This window comes from Pelmatolapia mariae, linkage group LG7, assembly GCF_036321145.2.
Source record: "Pelmatolapia mariae isolate MD_Pm_ZW linkage group LG7, Pm_UMD_F_2, whole genome shotgun sequence".
In the NCBI taxonomy this organism is placed as follows: domain Eukaryota; kingdom Metazoa; phylum Chordata; class Actinopteri; order Cichliformes; family Cichlidae; genus Pelmatolapia; species Pelmatolapia mariae.
The window spans coordinates 30,212,258-30,236,217 of NC_086233.1; the positions used below are offsets into that span (position 1 = coordinate 30,212,258).

Below are 23,960 nucleotides of genomic sequence, written 5' to 3' on the forward strand. Positions count from 1 at the left end.
AATATAAAAAAAGTCTCAAAACTAAAGGAAAAAAGTCAGAATTAGGCGTTAGCCCTACATGGTTTAGAGTAAGAGCACTCCCTTATGAATGCGGCTGAAAAATCCAGAAGCATAGCGTACTTCAAGGATTGAGGCTATTGGATAAACTCGGTTTCTGTGGAGGCGGGTCTAACAACAACGAGGAAGTAAAGTGTGCCCATACTGCTTCTGGAGGAGCTCCACATCTAGATGAAGCGTACAGGCAACATGGAGAGGTGTGTGATATGATTTGCATAGAAAACTTTTTGAAAGTGCCCTTTTAAAGGAGCTGTTAGTAATTTCAGGCATATATAAATGATCACATATTTGGAATCAATGTGTGTACATTTCATCGTCAAATCCACCTGTGTCGACATTTTTGTGATATAAGCAAAAATGAATCTGAATTACCTACAGTATCGCAAAAATCTTGTTTGTTTGTTTTTTTTACCAAACACGAGCGCCGGTATGAATCTTCAGAATTCAATCAGCAGCACCCACATCTCAGAAACCATCCACCTGTGAACGTGTGGAGCTCCATGAATATATTAAGCAGACCTGAACAGACATCATGCTGTCTTTCTGAGACAAGGTGAATAAATCCAGGATTTTTCCCCCTAACCTGGAGGTCTACAGGGCAGGGTGGCTGGATAAAAGTGGGCTACACAGCCTACTTGATTGTAACACAAGGGTCCCTACACAGAATTAAATACGCTCCATTGGAGATGAGTACGCGTCTTGTCCCCGCCCCCCGAAAAGGCACAGCATCCATCCTCATGGGCTCACACGCTGCGTGATCCACATCACAAACCGAGAGCGGACGCTTTGCCCAGCCGATGGAGTAGTAGTAGCGGTAGTAGCGTGGGTGCAGTTCACGGCTTCCTCCCCTTTCCCCCCCACCCACATTCTTCACCTTCTTCTTTAATGGAGTCACATTTTATGTGGAATATTTCTCCATCTCATCGCGGTAAGTGTTTGCGTTGCCCGCAGATGCTGTGGGGAAGAAATGAGAGGAAACGGGACTGTGCAGCTATTGTCTGTTGCTGGGGCAAGTTCGGACCTTAATCAAGTCAAAGCGTTGGAGTCCTCTTCAATGAAAAAGGCTTTCTGTGTGGGTTCAGTGAGAATGCGTGGAAAATAATGGCTTTAAAGCTCGCACAGAATCGATATCGGTATTTAGACACCTGTCTCTGCCAGCAGCAACAGTGACCTCCCTGTGGCGCTTTACGCTCACACAAATATGATTTTTATTTTGTTTTTGGCGATTATTGAAGAGCACCTATGATCATTTTCATCTGCTTCTATATTGCGTATCCGTTAACAACAAGCGGAGGTTTGTGCAAATGTGTCGCCTCTGTTGCTGAGCAAAATTGTGTTTTCGGTCCAGCTAAAAAAATAAAATAAAAAATTGGCCCATATCCCCGCCCCCCCAAATCAGAGACTGCCTAGTCCACAGCCCTCCCAGACACGCACGGTGCAGTAGATGCCTTTCTGATGAATGACTGAAATCCCGTGGTTGGTAGAAGATGTGTGATGGTGTATAGGGGGTAACCGCGAAATCAGCGTGTGTGTGTCCGCAGGTATCGTTTCTCTTTATATTCTGAAATGGATGTATAGCCTCGGCCTCAGATTCAGAAAGAATTGTGTACAACAATACTTAGATTAACCAATTTTTCTAAAGTGATGACATAGTAAGAATGCAAACGTTTATGGGGTAAGGCGTGTTTGACCCTTATAAATTTATAAGCGTTTATCTACTGTCCTTTTTTATAAAGCTTTTTTTTTTTAGTTTCATTGGGTCAAAATGCTCGAGGATTGTTTTTTAATATGAGGTGTGTAAAGTATTGTGATCAGTTAATACAAAGTATTAAAAAATCTGGCGTCATTAACTATAAAATGATACATTTCCCAGCTCAGGAGCACAGTCGGTAAATAGTGCCCAGGTGCTTAGAAGTCATTTCTTTCCTCATATGCTGTTGAAGAAGTGCTGTTTGTGTGAGTCGTGCACATTAATTGCATTTGCTGTCTGCTTCCATTTCTAGTAATGGGCAAATATTGCCTTTACAGAAGTTGTATGCATGTTGCCATGTGTGTTAAATCCTCCACGTGTCTCTTGGCTGAACACTTGGAATAAGATGGGATAACGTGACCCGCCCAGTGAGGCAGATTTCTAGTTAGTATTTGTAGCTGGAACCTGTGAATTTCTCTGCCTTCCTCTTTGTGTGTGCGTGTCTGTATTTTACAGGTGTATTCATGCTCGTCCTTGTTGCATAGTGAGGATTTATATCATGCAGCAGACAGATGGCATGTGGCTGGGCATCAGGGGAGCATTTCTTTGGCTTTCAGCAGAATACAAGACTCCTCTTGGCACATGCAATTCCTTATTGGCACAAGTATGCATTTACATGAGTGTGTCGGTATATCACACTACGTAGTACATGTAAACATCGCCTGCACTCAGGAAGGCTTGTGTAGGAGGTCTCACTCTACATAGCAAAGGCCATATTTTTGGGTTTGTGTGTGTCTGTGTGTGTGTTTTGCCTTTCCATGAAATGTAATAATATGACAGGCTGAGGTCACAATGACGTCATATGCCTGGCAATGACATACTGTAACTATACTTCATGACTACTGGGTCATGAAGTTGAAACCTCATTAGGGTGTGTGGTTGCTCTCATAAAAATGTGCAGTTAAGGTCACATTTCTTTATTGATATGATCATTTTAGTTTTAACAGCACAGTGACACTTTCTGTGGGCCTCTGCAGTTAACATATTCAGCATATACTAGCTCCATTTACTTTACAGTTAATGATTTGTCCCATTTTTCTTTAACATTGTTCTTAGATTTAAAGAAAAAAACAGCAGTGAGTATTACACTGAGCTATTTATAGACTTTGTGCCTTTTATATGGTTTACTCTTGGCTATATCTGTGACAATATACATTGCAGGAAGCACTGCAGTCCTCCTTGAACCTTATAATAAAAATGCACTTGTCAAGACTTTGCAATTATTTGCCACTTCATTAGGTACAGCTTTCCAGTACTTGCCTTAAGAGCTGCCTTAGTTCTTTGTGGACAGATTTAATGAGATGGTGGAAACATTCCTTTGAGATTTTGGTCTGTACTGATGTGATAGCATCACAGAGTTGCTGCAGATTTGTTTGCTGCACATCCATAATATGGATCTCCTGTTCCACCACATCTCAAAGGTGCTCTGTTGGATTGAGATCTTTCTTTTTCCTAGCTTTGAGGACAGGCACGCAATGTGGTCTTCTGCTCCCTATCTGCTGTGCATTCAGAGATGCTCTTCTGCATCTGATAGGAAGGCAACTTCCCGTTGCCTTCCTATCAGCTCAAAGCAGACTGGGCATTCTCCTCTGAACACTGGCATCAACAAGAGAGAACTGTGGCTTACTGGCTATACATTTTCTCTTTTTTGGACCATGCTCTGTAAACTAGAGATCATTGTGAGGGAAAATCCCTGTTCTGAGATTCTTAGACCAGCCGGTCTGGCAGGACCAGCCATGCTGTGTTTAAAGTCACTTAAATTGTCTTTCTTCCCCATTACGATGCTGATTTTCAGCAGGTCACCTTGCACATGTCTACATGACCAAATGCACTGAGTTGTTGCCGTGCTATTGGCCGATATATTAGAGATGTTTGCTTTAACAAGCAGTTGAACAGGTGCACCTAACAAAGTAGTCGTTGAGATATACTAGCAGGGAAGCACTGCAGCCCTGCTTCTGCATGACCCAAGACTCTATAGCTAAAATGTGCTTGTCTTATCATCCTTAATCTCCAGATGAAATACTCAGAGATCTGCCTGGAGCAGAGTAAAGCATCCCGTGAGATTTATGAAAATTAAATTATGCTCTAGTGCATCATTTCGTCCTCACATAAGTAAGTGATAAATCAAAATAAAAATGTGAAATTCAATATACATCCTTACCCGTGAGCTGTCTCAGCAACACTGGATATCTAAGTTAACACTTTTGCCTCTTTTATTCCTTTTTATGAAGTCATGTAAATTCAGGCTGAACTTGAATAAAATTGTATTTTTACTGCTCTTTGTGGAAACAAATACATTAAGCTGTAATACAGCACTTAATAAATATAGTGTCAGCATGACAGGCTTCATGTGGTCCTAATGTGTTACAAATAGAAATAATTGCAAGGAAACTCCAGCAAATGACTTGTTTAAAAAAGAAATGCAGAAATAAAAATCAGTAATGCAGTGAAGCTGCTGAAACCGGTGACCTCTGAACTCATGTCTGATATCCAGCACCACTTTTACTCCCACACTAGAGACTCATTATTGATCACATGCAGTCACACACACACACACACACACACACACATGTATACATGCAGGCTGCCTCACACACATACTCATCCTGAGCTTTGCTGTCTGCTCTTTGATTACCACTACATGTGGGGGCTGGTGTTATTAGTGCAGTGAGGGTATTTTCATTGGGCAGTATATCTGTCACTGTGATGTCTCTGGGGAATGAGTTGCCCCAAGGGTGAGATAAGGTCTGCTGCTGGAGTTGAGAGTGCTTTCCCATATCTAAGAAGACTGATGTATGCAGCTGATAAGGTTTTGAGCTGGACAAGGTGTGCATTTGTGAGAATTTCCACATCCAGCACAGCCAGATCAAAAATTAGCTTGTCTTTAAACTTCTAGCTCCTTAGCACGGTGTTATCGTGATTATCAAACTACACCAATGTGCAGCTTATTTTTCTGTTGCATTTACAGCTAGCAAATAGGCGTCACGTGTTGTCTCCCGGGCATCTCTCACCTCAGTCGCGTGGATTATGTCCTGCTGTGTGCTATGTGTAAGGAAGGAAAGCAGTGAAAAATATCTCGACCCGATTCTCCTTAAACTGTCGTTCATGCATGAAAGCAGCTTCAGTGAGGGATAGTTAGCAATAACACTGGCAATACTACATGAATATTTCCCCTTGTTTTGCCACAAGCTAGACAGTTGTGCACCAGATAATGCAGTTAAATATATATTTGCAAGAGAAATTATTAAAAATTACCCAAAAAGTGAGAAGGTGAATATGAGCTAATAGAAAAATGCTTGATGATGCAGCATGGTACTTCACAATATTAGGAAGAAATCTGTGACTGTTACAAAAGGGCTCACTTAGATGAAACTACATCTGTAGCTAAGATGCATGTGTGTTAGTTCAAATGATTTAAACTTGAATGAAAAATGCATTTTATATGGGCCTACATGACTCAGCAATACCTCATAAGTACAGATAATAGAAATTCGGAGGGAACAACTGCGTAATACCAGTGTTGCAAATAAACTGTAAGATTATAATTATACTAATGTTATTCCAGAATTGGAAGCATTCTAATTTATGTAAGTAAATATTTAGAGAAAAAATAGTTTAATAACATTATGACACGTTAATTAGGTGTTACATGGAACAGGCCAAATGTTTAGTTAGACATTGGAGGGTCATTGTTTAGTCATTATATTTTGGATATAAAGTTATTTGAGTTTGTTGGGAGCCACAGTGTAGAAGTAGTTACAACAATTTCAGAGACAGTTATTTGTTTGGAAAAGTCAATGTCAAACTCTCTAAATAGAGAGATGCTACTAGAAATATTAGAGGAGAAAGGGAATGATGTGATCCTTTAAATGGACCTCCAGAGTTCATTAATGAATCAATAGCAGAGATAGTTTGTTCGGCATTTTTGTAACCAGAACTGTCAGTATGAGGATGGTGACCTACTCAGTTAATCGATTTTAAGATATTATTTATTACTTTTAAAGCACTTCATGGCCTGGTTTCAAAATATATTCTCAAATTGCTGTTTCTGTGCTAACCACAGTGCAGCCTGAGATCAGCCAGAAACCTGGTGACCCACCTCATGCTTAAAGACAAATCATCTGAGCGTTTGCTGTGTGGAATGACGGTGTGGAATGATCTGCGTTAGGAATTCTGACTCACCTCATCTGTGTGTTTTTTTTTTAATTAGTTTAGGTAAATTTCCTGTATCAATTTGGTCATTTTAGTTTAGATTTTGTGTTTGAAAATTTTTCATTGTAGCATCACAAAAACAAGATTGTTTTTGAAGGCAGTTGGCAGTCGTGAAGACATCCTACGTATCAATAAACATTTCCATCAGAGCCTTAGGTTTATTTATTTCCAAAAGTAGTTTTAGTTAACTTGACACATACTGTAACAGGGCACATTAAAAAGGCAGTTTTGAGTACTTAGGCAGGTGATTCTATGTCTGTTTTTTCTGTCTGCAGACAGATGTTGTATCATCACAAATACAAAAGATATAGATATGAAATTAAAGGCTGACTTTGAAAGTGAGTGTTGTCTGACCCATGCATACCAAATAAAGAGTGCCTAAAATACCCCCAAAGGTTCCAAATGTACTTTTTGATGTATTTTGTCTGTTATATAAATGATTAACTGTATTTTTGAAGCTATTTTTCCTAGTAACTGCTTTGATCCTTTGCTCATACCGAGGCTGCTGGCTTGTGGTTCACTCTGAGCACATGATGGCTTAAGCTTTAGCTGTTTTTGCGTTGGTAGTTTATTTGCAAACATTTTAGTGGTCCCCCCTACTCATTACCTTCCATGCTAATGAATGCATGTGGCTGTGAGTGTGGGCATGGCTGTTTGCCTGTGCTACTGTGAGTATTTTGTACATGCATGAAATGGACTGGCTCATCATCGCCATAATGCTCATATGGCATTACGGCTCATAATGCACAAGTCTGACTAGGCTCAGCCAAGAATGCTGGAAATTGGCTGACTCAGTTCTCTAGACGGTCAATCCGCACATCTCTCTGTGCATCTTATTTTAGTTTTTTATTGAATTCAAAATTATTGGTAGGAAGATTTTCACTAACACAGCCATATTTAGGCCACTGGTGTACTTGAGCCCTAACCAAAATGGATAAATATTACCTGATGAATTTAAAGATCACTTTTAAAGTTTCAAACAGGAAAGAGTTTTTCCTCTTGAGCAAAACAGTGCCTCAAGATGCTGCAGCTTGTGGACTTTTGAACTGTTTTATCTTTTAGTGTTGATTGGGGGTTTGGAAAGTCCTCAGCAGAGGTCTGAATTATAAATGGTTAAACTGGATATATATTACTGAATATTTACCACCTACTCTAAAACCAGCTCTACCTATTCACATGCTGTATCCTTATTTGATGCATGACCAAAGTTAATTGCAGACAATCCAATGCTGTTTTAGCACTCATAATCTTTTTAGGGTATGTAGTTTTCAAACGAAATGATACAAGGATAATGAGAAGCCACTGTAGCATGATCGTGTTGAAATATTAAGAAATCTCAGAGGGGAAAGACTCCCTTATCTCCAGCTGGGTCTAGGGGACATTGCTGTGATGATTCTGGTGGCTGTTATGGAAAAATAGCTCAATACTCAGGGATCAAGAGCTTGTTTGATCTAAATATAGATGTAAATCTGGAGATGTTACAAGGAAGTGCGAGAAACGCTTGCACAATGCCACTGAGCACATGGCTTTAGAAAACATGGAAACCTCGGGGGAAAATGCATTCCCCAAGTTAAATATGCAAATTACATTGAAGTATTTGCATTTGTTTACTAACGAAATTAGCTGATATTTACTCCATACAGTTCTGGTAATTTTAAATATATAAGGAACTTTGGTTTAGCCTCAAGTTAGTCAAATGTGATTATATTAAGAGGGAATCTCAAACTTAAAACTCAATATATTATCTTGGCATTTATTTAGATTGTTCTCATAATAAATAAGTAGGAGATAATTAAACCTTTAATTATAATTTTCATTTTTTTTCTCCAGTGCAGAAATGAGAATTCAGACATGCAACATTGCTGCAGCCATTATGTGACAATGAACTAAAATGAGCTACAGGAACAAGTGCCACTTTGCTTAATGAGAAAAAAGACGTGGGGGTGACGCTCAGGTCAGCAGTTGAATAAATGTACAGAAATTTTTTTAAAGACTTTAAAAAAACTGTTTGAGTGTGTTGCCAGTTAGTGACATCTGAGGGAAACGACCTTAGTGTTTTCCCTGCTGCTTGTTCATGCTTAGCTTCGCTTCCTCGCTTTCTTTAAAGTCTCTCTCTAGGGGAATATTTTGAGTATTACATTACCAAAAAATGTTCCTGATCTTTTTTTTTTCCTTTCTTGTCTAATCTTCTGGCATGCAGTTCTTTTTACATTTATGAATTAAAATGTGAGCTTGGTTATCTAATAGGAAGAGCTGCACATTTGACAAATTATTTTGTAATAGTTTTCATATTTTTTCATCTAATTGCACAAGTAAAAAGTTTAGTTTCTTTAATAAATTAATGAGGTTAAATAATTACAGTCAATTTTAATCAAGAGAATTTTATTACAATAATATCACAAACAATATGTATCTTTAACACCCGTGCATATGCTGTGCTATGCTATATTGAACACTAAAAATAGCTTTCCATATGTGCAAGTGGTAAGCGTGATATTGGAGGCCTGGGGAACTATGGCTGATAGCAAGAGGAGGAAGGATTTAAAAAGACAAGCTAACACCCAGAAGAGGTAGCAAAAGTTCTCGCTTCCCAAATGACCCACCTACAACACGTTTATCTTCTTTTTGGTCCTCTGTGTGCCCTTTCTCATGTCTCATGTGTCTCTTTCTATTTATCAGTCTCCTGTCCTGTTCACGCTATCTGCTCTGAGTCAGTGCCCCGTTTGACGTTTTGGTTTGGGGGGAGATGGGAGAGGGAAGATGATGACATTATTTTAGGTTAACACTCTTACATGTGTATGTGGAAAAAATGTGTAATGACAAGACTCCATTAGTGTGAAGAGGTTGGTTCAATAGAAGATTGTGGATCTTCCATCCAGGAATGATCTTTGGACTTTGAAAAATATTTATTGATTTGTCATTTAATCCTTGAGCAGCAGAGTATTAAATAATGTACCCTACTATCTGAAAAAAGGGATAGATTTCCCAGGAAGCACTTTTAAAGAAGCTACAAGGGAAGATTGAAAACTGACTATTTATAGCCACAAAGATGCTCTGTTGGCAGGAGTGTTAGCCATGGGACATCTCTGTTTCTTTGGCTGCACACTGTTTTGGAGTCAGAAGAAGAGGCGAAAGAAGAAAAAGCAAAATGAGCTCTGCATCAACCATTTTCTGTGGTGATCATTTGAAAACATTTTGTTGAAAAAAGCTATCCGTAGTTTGTGCTGTGAATAATAACCGTGAGCCTCATTGGGCCATTATTCTGAAGTCCTGTTATTAAGTCACAACGGTGTAGGGTGGAGACGGACTAAATGCTCAGTTGGCATGTTACCATCCAAAACATATTTTCCATTTTTATGCAAAACTTCTAAATATGAAAACATTTAGACGATTTGAACGGGGGCGCTCGTAGTCATGAGCCTAAAGAGAACTGTCACCCATATCTGGAGCTTCCTGTTTCCCAAGCCCTGTGCCAAGTTTAGCTGGCTGGCCTGCAGCATTACTAAAACGTTTCACTCTCAATACTCTGTGTGTTGCATAAGAATGTGAAGTCACTGTAAAGGATAGACTTCCCCCCCATTGGTTCATGGATTCTTGATTTTAGGGCTGAAGTTGAGCATTTTGGCTGTTAATTATTTTGCTTTTTTAAAACCAGATGTAATATGTAAGGAGAGGGACTAAGACTTCAATGCATGGAGCTGATTGCTGTCACTCAAAGAAATGCTTGCGATTCCACTAGAGGTGCCACAGTGCATCCCAGAGGGCAATAAGACAGATGCAAGATTGGCATAGAAAATCCAATAGGTTTTAAAAATAAAATTCCCCATGCACACAGAAAGCTCCAATACTGGAATGCTACTACTGGTGATTTGAAATGGCATGAGAGACAATGTGTGAACGACACTCACCCAGTGTATTCCCAGGGTAAAGCCATGTTAACTAATGATTTAGATCATGAGCTTATCAGCAAAGTTTTTATTGAGGTCATAAATAATTTGAGACGTAGATGAATATTTTTAAACTTCTACATGCAAATACACAGTTGGACTTGCAACCAAAGGAAGTCCCTGGGCCCAGTGAGCATCAGTTCTCTGGGTCAAAATTGCTTGTTGATGCAAGAGGTCAAAGGAAAATGGCCAGACTGGTGGAGCTGGTAAAGGAAAACAACAGCAACTGAGAAGAACGACTCTGAAAACAGAAGCAGCATACTGGGTGCATACCGCCACTCCTGTCAGCTAAGAACTGGAAACTGAAGCTGTAATTCACCAAAATTGGAAAATTTGGGTGATTTTGGCTGTAAGGTCAGAATTTGGCATAAACATCATGATAGCATGGATCCATCCTGCCTCGTATCAAAGATTCAGGCTGGTGCTGATGGTGTAATGCTGCGGGAGATTTTTTTTCTTGGCACAGTTTGGGTAGCAAGTGAACATTTTTCAAACATCAGTCTATATTATGTTATGGCCCGTCTAGGCGTGGCCAGACCATAACATAAAGGTGATCCATCCCCGTCCGACCCCAAGCAGCACATCACGCAATTAATACTTTTTGACAGTGATTTACAGTGGCTTGCAAAAGTATTCTGCCCCCTTGAACTTTTCCACATTTTGTCACATTACAGCCACAAACATGAATCAATTTTATTGGAATTCCACGTGAAAGACCAATACAAAGTGGTGTACACGTAAGAAGTGGAACGAAAATCATACATGATTCCAGACATTTTTTACAAATAACTGCAAAGTGGGGTGTGCGTAATTATTCAGCCCCCTGAGTCAATACTTTGTAGAACCACCTTTTGCTGCAATTACAGCTGCCAGTCTTTTAGGGTATGTCTCTACCAGCTTTGCACATCTAGAGACTGAAATCCTTGCCCATTCTTCTTTGCAAAACAGCTCCAGCTCAGTCAGATTAGATGGACAGCGTTTGTGAACAGCAGTTTTCAGATCTTGCCACAGATTCTCGATTGGATTTAGATCTGGACTTTGACTGGGCCATTCTAACACATGGATATGTTTTGTTTTAAACCATTCCATTGTTGCCCTGGCTTTATGTTTAGGGTTGTTGTCCTGCTGGAAGGTGAACCTCCGCACCAGTCTCAAGTCTTTTGCAGACTCCAAGAGGTTTTCTTCCAAGATTGCCCTGTATTTGGCTCCATCCATCTTCCCATCAACTCTGACCAGCTTCCCTGTCCCTGCTGAAGAGAAGCACCCCCAGAGCATGATGCTGCCACCACCATATTTGACAGTGGGGATGGTGTGTTCAGAGTGATGTGCAGTGTTAGTTTTCCGCCACACATAGCGTTTTGCATTTTGGCCAGAAAGTTTCATTTTGGTCTCATCTGACCAGAGCACCTTCTTCCACATGTTTGCGGCAAACTGCAAACTGGACTTCTTATGGTTTTCTGTTAACAATGGCTTTCTTCTTGCCACTCTTCCATAAAGGCCAACTTTGTGCAGTGCACGACTAATAGTTGTCCTATGGACAGATTCCCCCACCTGAGCTGTAGATCTCTGCAGCTCGTCCAGAGTCACCATGGGCCTCTTGGCTGCATTTCTGATCAGCGCTCTCCTTGTTCGGCCTGTGAGTTTAGGTGGACGGCCTTGTCTTGGTAGGTTTACAGTTGTGCCATACTCCTTCCATTTCTAAATGATCACTTGAACAGTGCTCCGTGGGATGTTCAAGGCTTGGGAAATCTTTTTGTAGCCTAAGCCTGCTTTAAATTTCTCAATAACTTTATCCCTGACCTGTCTGGTGTGTTCTTTGGACTTCATGGTGTTGTTGCTCTCAATATTCTCTTAGACAACCTCTGAGGCTGTCACAGAGCAGCTGTATTTGTACTGACATTAGATTACACACAGGTGCACTCTATTTAGTCATTAGCACTCATCAGGCAATGTCTATGGGCAACTGACTGCACTCAGACCAAAGGGGGCTGAATAATTACGCACACCCCACTTTGCAGTTATTTATTTGTAAAAAATGTTTGGAATCATGTATGATTTTCGTTCCACTTCTCACGTGTACACCACTTTGTATTAGTCTTTCACGTGGAATTCCAATAAAATTGATTCATGTTTGTGGCTGTAATGTGACAAAATGTGGGAAAGTTCAAGGGGGCCGAATACTTTTGCAAGCCACTGTATTTACAATGAGTGAATTTAGAAACAAAGGAAGGGAGCGAATTATAACTTCGGGGTGAACCTAAGGCCAAAACAACAAACAAAAGGGAGCCTATCTCAGGGATAAATCAAACTTACCTATCCAAAAGAATTATACCAAACGACAATGACTTGCCTCCCTAACTAACAAAAACAGGAGAAAACTGTAATCAAACAAAAAGGTGGTCCACCCCTACATACTCCTGCATTAAACAAACATTACTAAACAGTGAACACACAGTCTGCCGGTTGGGATGGGCCGAGGATGAATGACTGGCCGTCCATGGCGGTGTCTTCTTATATGCTGCCTCCTGGTCATTAGCTAATCGGTACGATCCGTCCCCCTGGATGCACCAGTCAAGAAGAGGCACCTGCACACTCAGATTTACATATTAGATAAAATTACTACAACAGTCGAAACAATGAGCATTGTTCCTGACCTCACCATAACACAAATGAAACATAAACTCTGGGGCAGACTCCAAGCCTTCTCATATTGGCTGCTGCACTAGGTGAGCTATAGTGGCAGTTAAGGCAGTTCTGAAGGCAAAAGGGGATCTGACCCACTAATGAAGTAGCTGGTGTTAATTTTTTTATTTTTTTTTTTAACCAATTTAGACTGGATGAATGGACCACTAGTATTCTGTTGCCCTGTTATTATATTTCTTTGGTAGTATATTTCCTTGTGCTGGTATTTCTGAACATGATGTACTGAAGCAGCCAGGGTGCCTTAAAAATTCAGCCTTTTTTTTTTTTTTTTTAGACTTCAGTAACAGATGTAGCTCTGTTCAAGTAGAGTAGAAAGAGGACACATCAAGGCTACAGCAACAACAGGCCAGCAGTGATAACGGGAGGTAATATTTCATTTTTCCATGGCCAGCCACTCGCTCTATCACAAACTCTGTCATTGTGACATTCAGACAGTCATCACACTCCAGCAGAACAACTCAGCTGGAGACCAGGAGATGGTCAATCAGGTACAATATTTCTGTGCTCAATATTTCACAGTCAGCTCTTGCTGTCTGTGAGAGAAAAGCAGTCACATCCAGACAAAGTCATCACAGCTGAGTGGCTGAGAGGAGGAGATGCTGATGAATCGTGACGAGGCCTGTAGGCAGCTCGTTTGATGATCTACCCTCTGGTGAGACGATCTGATCACCTTTCATCTGACTCACTGTAATTAAGTGTCTTTTGGTATTGGAAGAAAAGTGTTCCTTTGTTGAAATTCTCTTCAGACTCTGGGTTTTTAGGCACCAGAAAAAGAGAAATCATGTTGACTTTACCATGACTAGGTGCAGTTCAGGCTGTCGTAGTGTCTGAGCAACAAATGAATGTGGTGTCAATTGTTTGGATGCTGAGTGCAGCCCCCTTCAATTTTCTGATTTCAATCATCTGTCAAAGAGTCCCCTAGTAAAATCACTGAGATTGCGGTTCAACTGCTGCATTTTTTTTCCCATCCATGTCTGCAGTATTATCCACGGAGTAAGTAAAAGTGTAGGCAGAACAGTCTCAAGCCTTTCACTAATAGATAGTTAACAGATTCAGTTTTGGAAACACTCAATTTTCCTACTTTACAGAGGGTCACTAGTTTAAAGCTTTTTGGAGTAAATTACTGTTATGATCCCTAAATTTAAGGTTCAAAGCAACCCAACATTTGAGATACCACAACACTGCTGCCATTCAACAGAAATTGCAGTTGGAAACAAAAGGAAACGGGAGTTCCAGCTAAAACAAACAAAAGACGGAGAAAACCCTGAACCAACCACACAATGGATCATCAGATTCAGGCTTCTCCCCTAAACTAGTTTTGGAAAACTAATAGAAACCCAAACTAAAAACAGTAGATCCGGTAACTCCCACTCAACCTATACTTTAACCAGATTTATGATGAAATGAACTGCCAGGATGCTTGGATGGGAAACACAAACCCAAAACATCTCCTTCATATTTTGTTACTGGCCTGACAAAAATCGAATCACTTCCTTATTTACATGTGTACATGTAAAAGGATCCTACTGTTTACTAGATTGTCTGGAGGTTGGCACTGTACTTGCTACGTCTTCCGTTTGACTTTGATTCCCTGTCTGCTACAGAATGAGGCCATATTAGGGCTGGGCGATATGGCCTAAAATCCATATCGCAGTATAACTTAAAGCATGTGCGGTAACGATATATATCGCGATATATTCTTTTCTTCCTTATTTTTGCACTATAAGGCGCACTTAGAATCCTTTAGTTTTCTCAAAAATCGACAGTGCGCCTTATAATCCGGTGTGCCTTAAGGTATGAATTCTGGTTGTGCTTATTCATCTCAAACCGATTTTATGTGGTACACGGCGCTCAAAAATCTGTCAAAAATGTTTTAGTACGACTTTGGTAAGCTACGAAGCTGCACCGCTTAATGGATTGTCTGAGCATTACCGCTACCGTAGTCAGGAGCCTCGCAGAGTAATCTGGGTCCAAAATTCCGTCCGCTTCAGGTCCCAAAGTCAAACGAACACTGAGCGTTAAAAACTGTCTAAATTCGTTCATCTTTAATAAAATGGTCAGTGTCGCTGCTTTACCAGGTGTAACAATTAAGTTTAATATCCAGGCAAACATGAAAACCGAGCAGAATTAGAAGTTAGCTGGAAGTTAGCTTGCTAGTTTCTACCTAAACATGATATAGCATGTTCTGACAGAGAGGTTTCTAGAAAAAAATAAAACGTACAGCTCTGCTATCACTTCCAACATAAACGAAGACAGGAAACTAAACAGCAATGACTTTTGTAGGGTTACTGAAGTTGGACTAGCTGGTATATAATGATGTGCTACGTGATCGCTAGCGACACAGCTATGTTAGTATAACATAAACAGTGAAGCTGATGGATGAACACTAACTTTTTTCCACTCGATAAAAGCTAACGTGAGGGTCAAATGCAATCGCATGGCAGGATGCTGTAAACGGACCAAACTTAAGTCAGGACAACAACTGAGATTATCCATCCACAATATGAGGTTAGTTATTAATATACTGCAACAACATAAGATAAGATAAGATAACCTTTATTAGTCCCACACGTGGGAAATTTGTTTTGTCACAGCAGGAAGTGGACAGTGCAAAAGTTAGAATACAGTAAGAATAAAATACTGTACACAACTGTACAGAATAGAATAAAATAAAATACTATATACAGTAGAATAAATAGAATAAAATATACAATAGGATAAAAATAGAATACAGATGCTTTATACAACTCAGTAAAAATACAACTTTGTCGGAAAAAGAGTATTGCACTTGGGAATAGAGCAGCTGCGAGAGAATTCAACATTAATGAATCAATGGTATGGAAGTGGAGGAAGCGCAGTTTTTGGCTCATATTCCAAAACGTGCTTCGTCTCTTCGCTATTACTGTCACCCAATTTGCAGATGATATTAATTGCAGCCGCTGCGATGCTTTCGACCAAAACAGGCGCAGCTTGATGACACCATCAACATGCGCTATTGCGGTATAGTCAAAATCTCTACCATTGGCCAAATTCATATCGTTTCTACTGTATACCGTTTATACCGCTCACCCCTTGGCCATATTACTGATTTCTTTAAAGTGTTTTACACAAATACACATATTTTGTCCAAATGTCTTCATTGGCTGGGCTCTACTGACTATTTTTGTTGACTATCATCAGCTGTGCTTTGACTTAAATCTCAAAGGTAACAAATTTTTAATGCACCAGTCTAGAAAAAACAAATGTACCCTGTTGTTCATACATACTAAATACACTGGGAGTTATTTAGTAGTACATAAAAACTCAAACAAGTATCTCTGATCAGATTTACTACAACGATAAACACAAAACAACAAAAAAAAACATAGCAGGATACATGAAGTCTTTCCATTTGACTGCCTTTGTAAAATCATGGTTGAATGCAGTAAGATGTAGAAATTATAAATAATTGCTCTTGAGTTTTTTTTTTTTTTTTTTTTTTAAACATATCATACCTTGGAGTCTGTTAATGTGATTAGTATGGTCACTGACTTTGGGAGGCTTTTTTATGACTATGACTATTCAATTTCTTCTCTGCTGTTGATGCCATAATCTGAAAAGTTACTGAGTCACCGGAGGCTGATGATACTGTTAATATGTACTGAGATGGATTGCAAGGATGACTAGCGTAGGGTTCCATTAATAGATTTTTCAATGACATTCAAGGCTTTTGATGTGGGTGCTGGCAATTTTAGTGAACTGGAAGTTGATCCTTAAACCGGAACACCTCAGTTCACGCACACTAGACAGCTATCCACTCTGCTCATGTGACCTTGGGCAGCAGAGCAAGTCTGTTCCACGTCTGTAGTGATGCTGTGTTACAGCAACACGTGCACTGATCTTTCTTCAAGGGTAGACGAAGATAGACTGGAACATTTTCTTTTATGGGTATATAAGATGTAGCAGCTTGATATCCTGCAGCCACAGTCTCACAGGTTTAAAAATGTGCTCATGTGTTGTTGGTGTTTCAGATACAGGCACCAGCAGCAATTTGTTTTTTTGAACCTCAGGTGAAGTGCTGTAAGTGCTATAAAACTGATGGGTGGATTGTTGCTATCTAATACTGACTTGAGTAGCCTGGATTGAGTGTTAAATGAGATGGGACGGGCACTTAGGGACTGATTAGACATGCCAACATTGCTGTCTGTCTTTGTCTAATGACTCAGTGAAACTGAAGTGTTTGGTTTCAAATCAGGGTGAGTGTTGGGATCAGTAAATCTTTGTGTGAGGCTTTAACTTAGCAGAGAGACTGTCTTATTGTGTATTTCCAGTATACAGTGCTGTATAGTAGATGCTAATATTTTGGTAATATTGTTGCTAATGCAGTTGCCTTTGCTACCTCTTCTAAATCATCAGTAATAACAGGGAAACACACTCATTGGGCACTTTGTTAGGCACACCTAGACTGCCTTAATCCTTTGTGGTAAAGACTCCGCGAGGTGCTGGAAACATGCCTGAGATTATTTTTTCCATATTGACTTAATGTCATCACACAATTGTTGCAGATTTGTCGGCTGCACATCCATGATCTGAATCTACCCGTTCCCATCTCCCATCCTGATCTGACTGAAATCTGTGGAGGCCATTTATGTACAGTGAGGCGGTGTTCAAGAACACAAGGAACTAAGGGGAACTAACAGTGTGTCAAATGTGTACCAGATATACCTAATAAAGTGTCTAGTGATTGTAGATCTTAATTAACTTTTTGTGACATGCATAAGTAAAAAAGTATGAAGGGTAAAGATGCATTTGAATTTCAAATTTAATATTAGTAGGTTCACATTGAATCACTCTCAATTTAGTTGAAGTAAGTGCAGCATCACTATTAAATGTCGTGTTGTTGGAGTCTTTCCCTTGTAATCTAATACCACACAGGGACAAATGCAGTTACAAAACAATTAGGAGTATGGTGGGTATGTTGACATCTTGAGCAAAGTCTGGTAGTGTGTTCCAGTAAAGGCATTAAACTAAACATTTACTGTATCTTTTCAGCATATAGACAACTTGAGGCAATGTAATAAAATGAGAAAAAAATCTTTGAGCTAACTTCTGAACTGCTATGTCCCTTTAACAAGCTATTAGTTATTTTAATAATTTGTAGTTAATATATTTATCTAATAAATTGTTAATGGATAATAATTATCTATACATTAACAACTATAAATCTCATAAATCAAATTAAATCTTAATTCATTGTGTACAGTTTACTTACTTTATTCATGACCTTTAAGGTAAAAGCTTGAAATTCTGGGTGTTTCATCTGTTTGTTTCCCTGCGTTTAAAAATTGATGCACCTTCCTGTTTGTTCTTTTAATATAAAGCTTCTGCTGGGAGGCACTTCTTTTAGAAAAGAAATGCAGAGACTATTGTATTTTTGTATACTTGTTTTGGCATCATTTGGGAAAAAATCCCCCCAAAAAACATTTTGGCGTATATTGTACTTACGATGTTCTCCCGCACTTCCTCTGGGCTCTGTTTTTAGAAAATCTAGTCCTTGATGGGAGATTTTAGGATATTGCTTTTCAGGACCAGATCTGACGAAGTCTTTCATCTGGAAAAGGAAAGTTCATGAAGCACTTGCATATGTGTGCATCTCTGGGCTTAGAAGAGGGAGGGGAGAGAGAACTGCTGCAGGAGGATGTGTATAGATTCCTGCCTACTGTAGCTTTAAACACATATAGGATGCATGGTCACGTGATCATTATCCGCAGTGACTGCTAGCCAGTTGGGAGCACTGGGACATTTCCCAGTGGCCTGATGGTTGTTCTAACCTGCTGTGTAACATCTAGTTTCACTAGTGATACTATAGCAAACTGGAATGAGTTAACAGACCACCCAGAATCCTTGCATTAGCTGTAACTCTTGTCACCAGACTGTACGATTTCCCTGCAGTCTCTGGTTGCGCAGAGATGCATGCAAGCTGCCTCTATCTACCCTTATCTGCTTTTCTAGAAGTAACATTTACTTACCTGGTGAACTGGTCAGAAAAATGAAAGGTTGAGGAGAGAGAAAGAGCGAGAGGTCCTCAAATGCATATAAATATTTAATAAGTGCTATTTTACATAGTTGTTGCTAATGCTCAGTGAGGGTTTTTTTTTTTTTTTGCTTGATTCTTGACTATAGAGATTATTATCTGAAAAATTGCATCTCATTCTGAATTGCATACTAAAAATAACTATGATTTTTAATAGATGCAAGTTAATGGCTTCGTGTGTTTGGCCTTATGCGTTTGTATGTTCTCCGAAGTTTTCATTAATGCACCCACTGCCATGCATTTGTAATTTGAGTAACACCTCTCTCAGAGGAACCTACAGTTCACCAGTATTGATGTTGGCTATAATGTTCAAAAATGAAATTTTTAAACATTATATCAATAGCACACATATTTGTTTGGTTGTGTTAGTGTCTAATTGTTTTTTAATTGAGCAGCTTTTTTGCAGTTATGTTTCCAGACCCTTACCTTGTTACGCGAAGTCTAATATAAGTTGCTTTTGAATTAATGATGAATTTGATGAATTCTTTTAGTTCAGGTTTTGTGTAGTGAAAATCACGCATAGTGAAAGCCTGAAACAACTTGTAGGTTGCTATGTTTGTTGGAAGTGATGTCACATGGTCTCTCTTTTTTTTTCTTGTCTCACCTGCTCTTATCTGTGCTTTGGTAGAGAAATGTGATTGATTTAGTGTGAATCCAAACTTGGTCATTTAGTCACTACCTTTAAAAGAACCAATTTTGATAAACAACCCTACAACAAAATGTGAAAGTATTAATTTATACTAACTCTTTACTTGTTGCAGCTTTTTAAGAATATTATTATAAAAATTGCTGAAACAGGAAAGCACACAGCCTCAAATATTAAATTGTTGAGGAGCTCATAAGATATGTATATGTATGAATATATATGAGGTATAAAGCAGAAGTAGTATAATTCTACCATCTAATCTTTCTGTAGCAGGTGTTCATTTATGATGAATAGTTTAGATAGAAGATAGAAAAAGAGGAAGAAACTAAGAAAGCACAAATCAAATAACTGCTATTTTTCTCTCCAACTTTGCTCTGTAACAGACCCCCTCGTTCATGCTCCTCCAGCCTTTTAATGATTCAGAATTGTGCTGTAGATAGAGAGAAGCTCAAATTAGCAAGGTTACCCTTTAATGAGGAATTAGGAGCGATTACAAGCCAATAAGACACATTAAATATCTGCGTGAGGTCAGAGCTTTGTTGATTAACACGAATAAATCAACAATTACTCCAGCAGATACTGACATTTCTGGATTTCCTTAACCACTTTTTAATCCTGCCTAATCTACACCCACTGAAACTGCAAGGCACCTCTTGCGCTGCCAGTGCTCAGCAATTGGAAACTGAAAGCCATATCAGACTGGTTTGGATGCAGAAAATCAAATGACACTGCTGTTTTTGTTTTTCCAGTATTCTGTTGTTCACTACATATTTGTTTCTCACGCTCACTAGTGAGCTTGCTGTTCTCTGTGGGGAATAGCTATGTTATTGTTTTTCGACAATTAGAAGCCATAATGAAATGCAGTTAAAGAACACGACAGATTGACAGAAGGAGAACGGAAGCAGCGGCAGTTCGAGTGCAGAAGATTGGCTCCATCAGCGCGGCTTCAGAAGTTAAATTGAATTTTATTAATAAGGTTAATACTGCTGTGTTGTTTCATTAAGAATTTGCTTTTGTTCTCAACTGAACAAAGCTGACAGGATTAGTAAATGCTTTCTGAAGATGTATTTTGTATTGGGCTTTGTGCTGTTAAAAATACAGTTAAAGAGCTTTACCCAGACTGAGAAATTAGCTAAAAACCAGCTAAGAAAATTAACAAAAAGTGAAGACTGTGCAAAAGTCTTGAGCCAACCCTCATTTTGCTTCAAAGGAACCAGACGTGTTCATGAGCAATAGTTCTTCAAGCTTTTTGACGGTTTTTCAGACTTTTGCTTTGGACATTAGCTGCTTTTTCGCCCCTTTTTAGTCTAAAAAGAGTATTTCCTTTTTCTTGGTTAAGCTAGGTCAAGTTAAGTGGCTTAGCTTGAATCATTTAAGGCAACTAACTTGAGGGATTGACCTGTTTAGTCTACACAGAACAGAGTACTTAGCAAAGAAGCTATTTTAAATGGTATCTTTAGGCACTTTTGTTGCTAACAGCCTATCACAAAAACAAATAATTTGTTGGTGGCATAAACAATATTTAAATAATAACAAAAAATAACAATTTGTTGTGGAGGGCAAAAGTGACAGACATAAAAAAAAAAAATCTACAGCACATGAGCAGTATCTGAAAGTCATGCCTTTAAAAGTAGGAAGAAATCCAGCAATGACCTGACACGGGACCGGAGACATGCATTTAGCCCTTCAGACGATCTGTTAGTATTCGCCAAGACTTCATCAGAAATGTCAGTGGAACGGTGGCTGTCAAGAAACCATTCATCAGGAAGAGAAACTGAGAGAAAAGGCCACATTAGACGAGAGCTGAAGTGAAAATCAGTGACAGCAGGTTTTATGGGGTGATGAATACAAATTTGAAACATTTGTTTTAAATCATTATCAATATATATGGAGAAGTTCAGGAGAGATATACAACAACGAGTGTCTACAGCCATGTGTAAAATATGGTGGAGGAGAATGCCCTTAAAGAAGCCTGGAGAACTTTTCCTGAAGACTAAGAAGAAATGAAAGACTAATTAAGACTAAGAAGAATTAAAAAGCGTGTTGTGCAGCTCAAGGTTCAAGACTTTTGCACATCACTGTATATACTTTTTAGGTTAAATTGTGTCCACAGGTTAGCACTCCTATAGTGAACAATAGCTTTAGGATGCCAGTGAAATTTGATATAATGTAGTGATGGTGAACGCAAAGCAGGGGACTTCTTATGAAAATGACCACAACTTTGCGGTGACTCGATTGGGGTGAATATAAAGTGATGGCAACTCTTCTTTTCTCACTCAGAAACATTTGGAATCGGAAGACCAGATGCTTAAATGACCTCTAGTGACATACAGCTGCATAGTAGAGGGGATCAGTTTTTCTCCATGGTGTTTGAGGCCTTGGGAGATTTTTAGATATGGAAAACTGCACCTGCATACAAGCCAATTCTTACTGTTTCTCTTGCAGTCATTAAGGCCAAACAGCTTTCTTAGGTGCCTTATGTTGATTGACAAAAATAGACAGGAAGCACAGCTGGCTGGTAAAAGACCCAAGGGCTGACCTTGGCAACAACACAGGGATTGAATTTCCTAAGAGATCTGGGAATTGTGGGGATCCCTCGGAAGGAGCTGGCGAACCACAATCTTTGTGTGTGGGTTTTTTTGGGTTTTTTTTGACAAGTAGAACTCTAATTTAGTTTCTGCAATGTAACAAAGCAATCTCTTATCTGCTTTTAAATTATTTATTATCTTTTGTAAATGTAAAAAAAAGAGTAATAGTTAACATGGTTCTCATCAATAGCCGATCTTGCTGAGGACTCCTAATAAAATAGATGAAGTAGATGCATTTCTGTCATTATCAGATGATGGCAGCTGACACTTGATGTTTCTGTCTTTGCAGAGTGACCCTGCAGTGAATCCTGAGAACGTTAGTCTCCCGACAGGAGACAAGATGGCGTCTAACAACACCCTGCGCAGCTACTCCATCATCCCATGTTTCATCTTTGTAGAGGTGAGGGAGTGTGCGTGCATGCATTGTTTTTGTGTGATAATCTGGGCTTCTGCATAAAGTGGTCGATTCATGCATATGACCCTTGTTTGGCAAATGAACATGATGGAAATGTGGTTTTGAGTGTTAATTTACCATAAGTGAACGACCAATCTTCTGATAAACTGTACACAGCTAACCAGAGTGTAAAGTGTTGAAATGAGTGTGGAGCTGAATGCATGCGTGTTTGTAATTGGGCAAGTCTGTGTGTGTGTAAGAGTTGTGCAGCTCCTGAATTTTTAATTACTGTGTCAGCTGAAAGTCCTTAATCAGAGAGATGTCTCAGGACACTTTGTGTTATTCTCCTCCATCTCTCTTTGTGTTTTACTCGTTCTTCCTCTCACACAGAGACACACATCTCAGACGAAATATCCTGCATCACAGTCTCAGATCGGTTTACACTCATGTTCTTTCTGCCTTTATCTCATGCTTTCTTCTTGCCCGACCTTTTTGTCTGACTCATTTTTCCTGACACTCATCCATAATGGGACTGTTACCTTCTGTTAATTAGTGTTACTGCCTGCTAGTGTGATCCTGGGCGTGTCCTCCAAGATAAGTGAAATGTGACTCTCGCATGCATGTGTAGTGAGTTTAAGACTACACTGATAGGATGTGCAATAGGAAATGTCACTGAACACTTTATTTCCACCCACAGCCAGAGTGAAAACCATTCTGAGAATCAGAACTGCTGCACATGCTCTCAGCATCTGCAATGGTGATGAAACAGACATCACGTGGTTTCTCTTTGAACATGTGCCTCCTCAAGAAAAGTGCAGTAAGTGACAAAAAAACAAACAAAACAAAAACCGATGAATTCAACATACTCTATTTTACATCTGAAAGAGAGAAATGGAGCCATTCCTCAGATCCAGCGTATACCCTGCCTCTCATCTCTCATCCAAAATAAGTCTATGCTTCAGTCCAAACAGTACATTGTTTGCAATATAGCATTCCACTAGCACTTCCTCTAGATGATAATTTCCTTTATAATATTATGTGGTTTCATAACCGTCACTTATGAGATTGTGTTGTCTAATTTTGCTCCAGTATTATCTATGCCAGCTTCAATTTGAAAAGCCTAGAGCTAAAAATACTAGATGGAAAACAAATAAAAGAAAAAAAAAAACAGGAGACAGTGGCCATGGATGTGCAGTGATTGTATGTTTTTACCTCATAGATCACATGTAGTCAGTTACTATGTCACTTTCACTCCCACTGAGCCAAACTGCTTATTTTATGTGAGAAAATTGCCATAAACAGTAACTATAAACTACAAAACAACATCAAAAATACTGCAGCTGTAAAACATCATCTTGGTATACATTATTTTTAGATGTGAGACGTGACTCATCATTAAAAAAGCTCTTTTAGACAGTTCCTTCTGTTTGACGATGTGTCACCATTGTACAGTTATTTGCTCATTTAGAGTTTTGAAGTGTCAGTGCTGGAACGCTGTGTGGAATGCTGAGATGGCCTCTTTAAAAAACAAACAAATATTAGGACATATAACGAGGGGCAGGTTTAATGTAACCACTGATTAAGCTGGTG

At 39.2% G+C, this 23,960-nt stretch overlaps 1 protein-coding gene across 2 annotated transcripts in view; it reads left to right on the plus strand.

Annotated features, from left to right (window-relative positions):
- The first annotated feature begins 799 nt into the window (after positions 1 to 799).
- The window catches only part of plppr1 (phospholipid phosphatase related 1), a 57,496-nt gene continuing 34,335 nt past the window's right edge, over positions 800 to 23,960 (plus strand). The window contains exons 1-2 of one of the 2 annotated variants that reach the window (XM_063478790.1): positions 800 to 985; positions 22,266 to 22,376. In XM_063478790.1, coding sequence (XP_063334860.1) covers positions 22,317 to 22,376 — 60 coding nt within the window. In that variant the 5' untranslated portion in view covers positions 800 to 985; positions 22,266 to 22,316. Of the gene's footprint in view, positions 986 to 1,483; positions 1,599 to 22,265; positions 22,377 to 23,960 lie in introns of those variants that run through there. The other variant, XM_063478791.1, reaches the window with a different exon arrangement.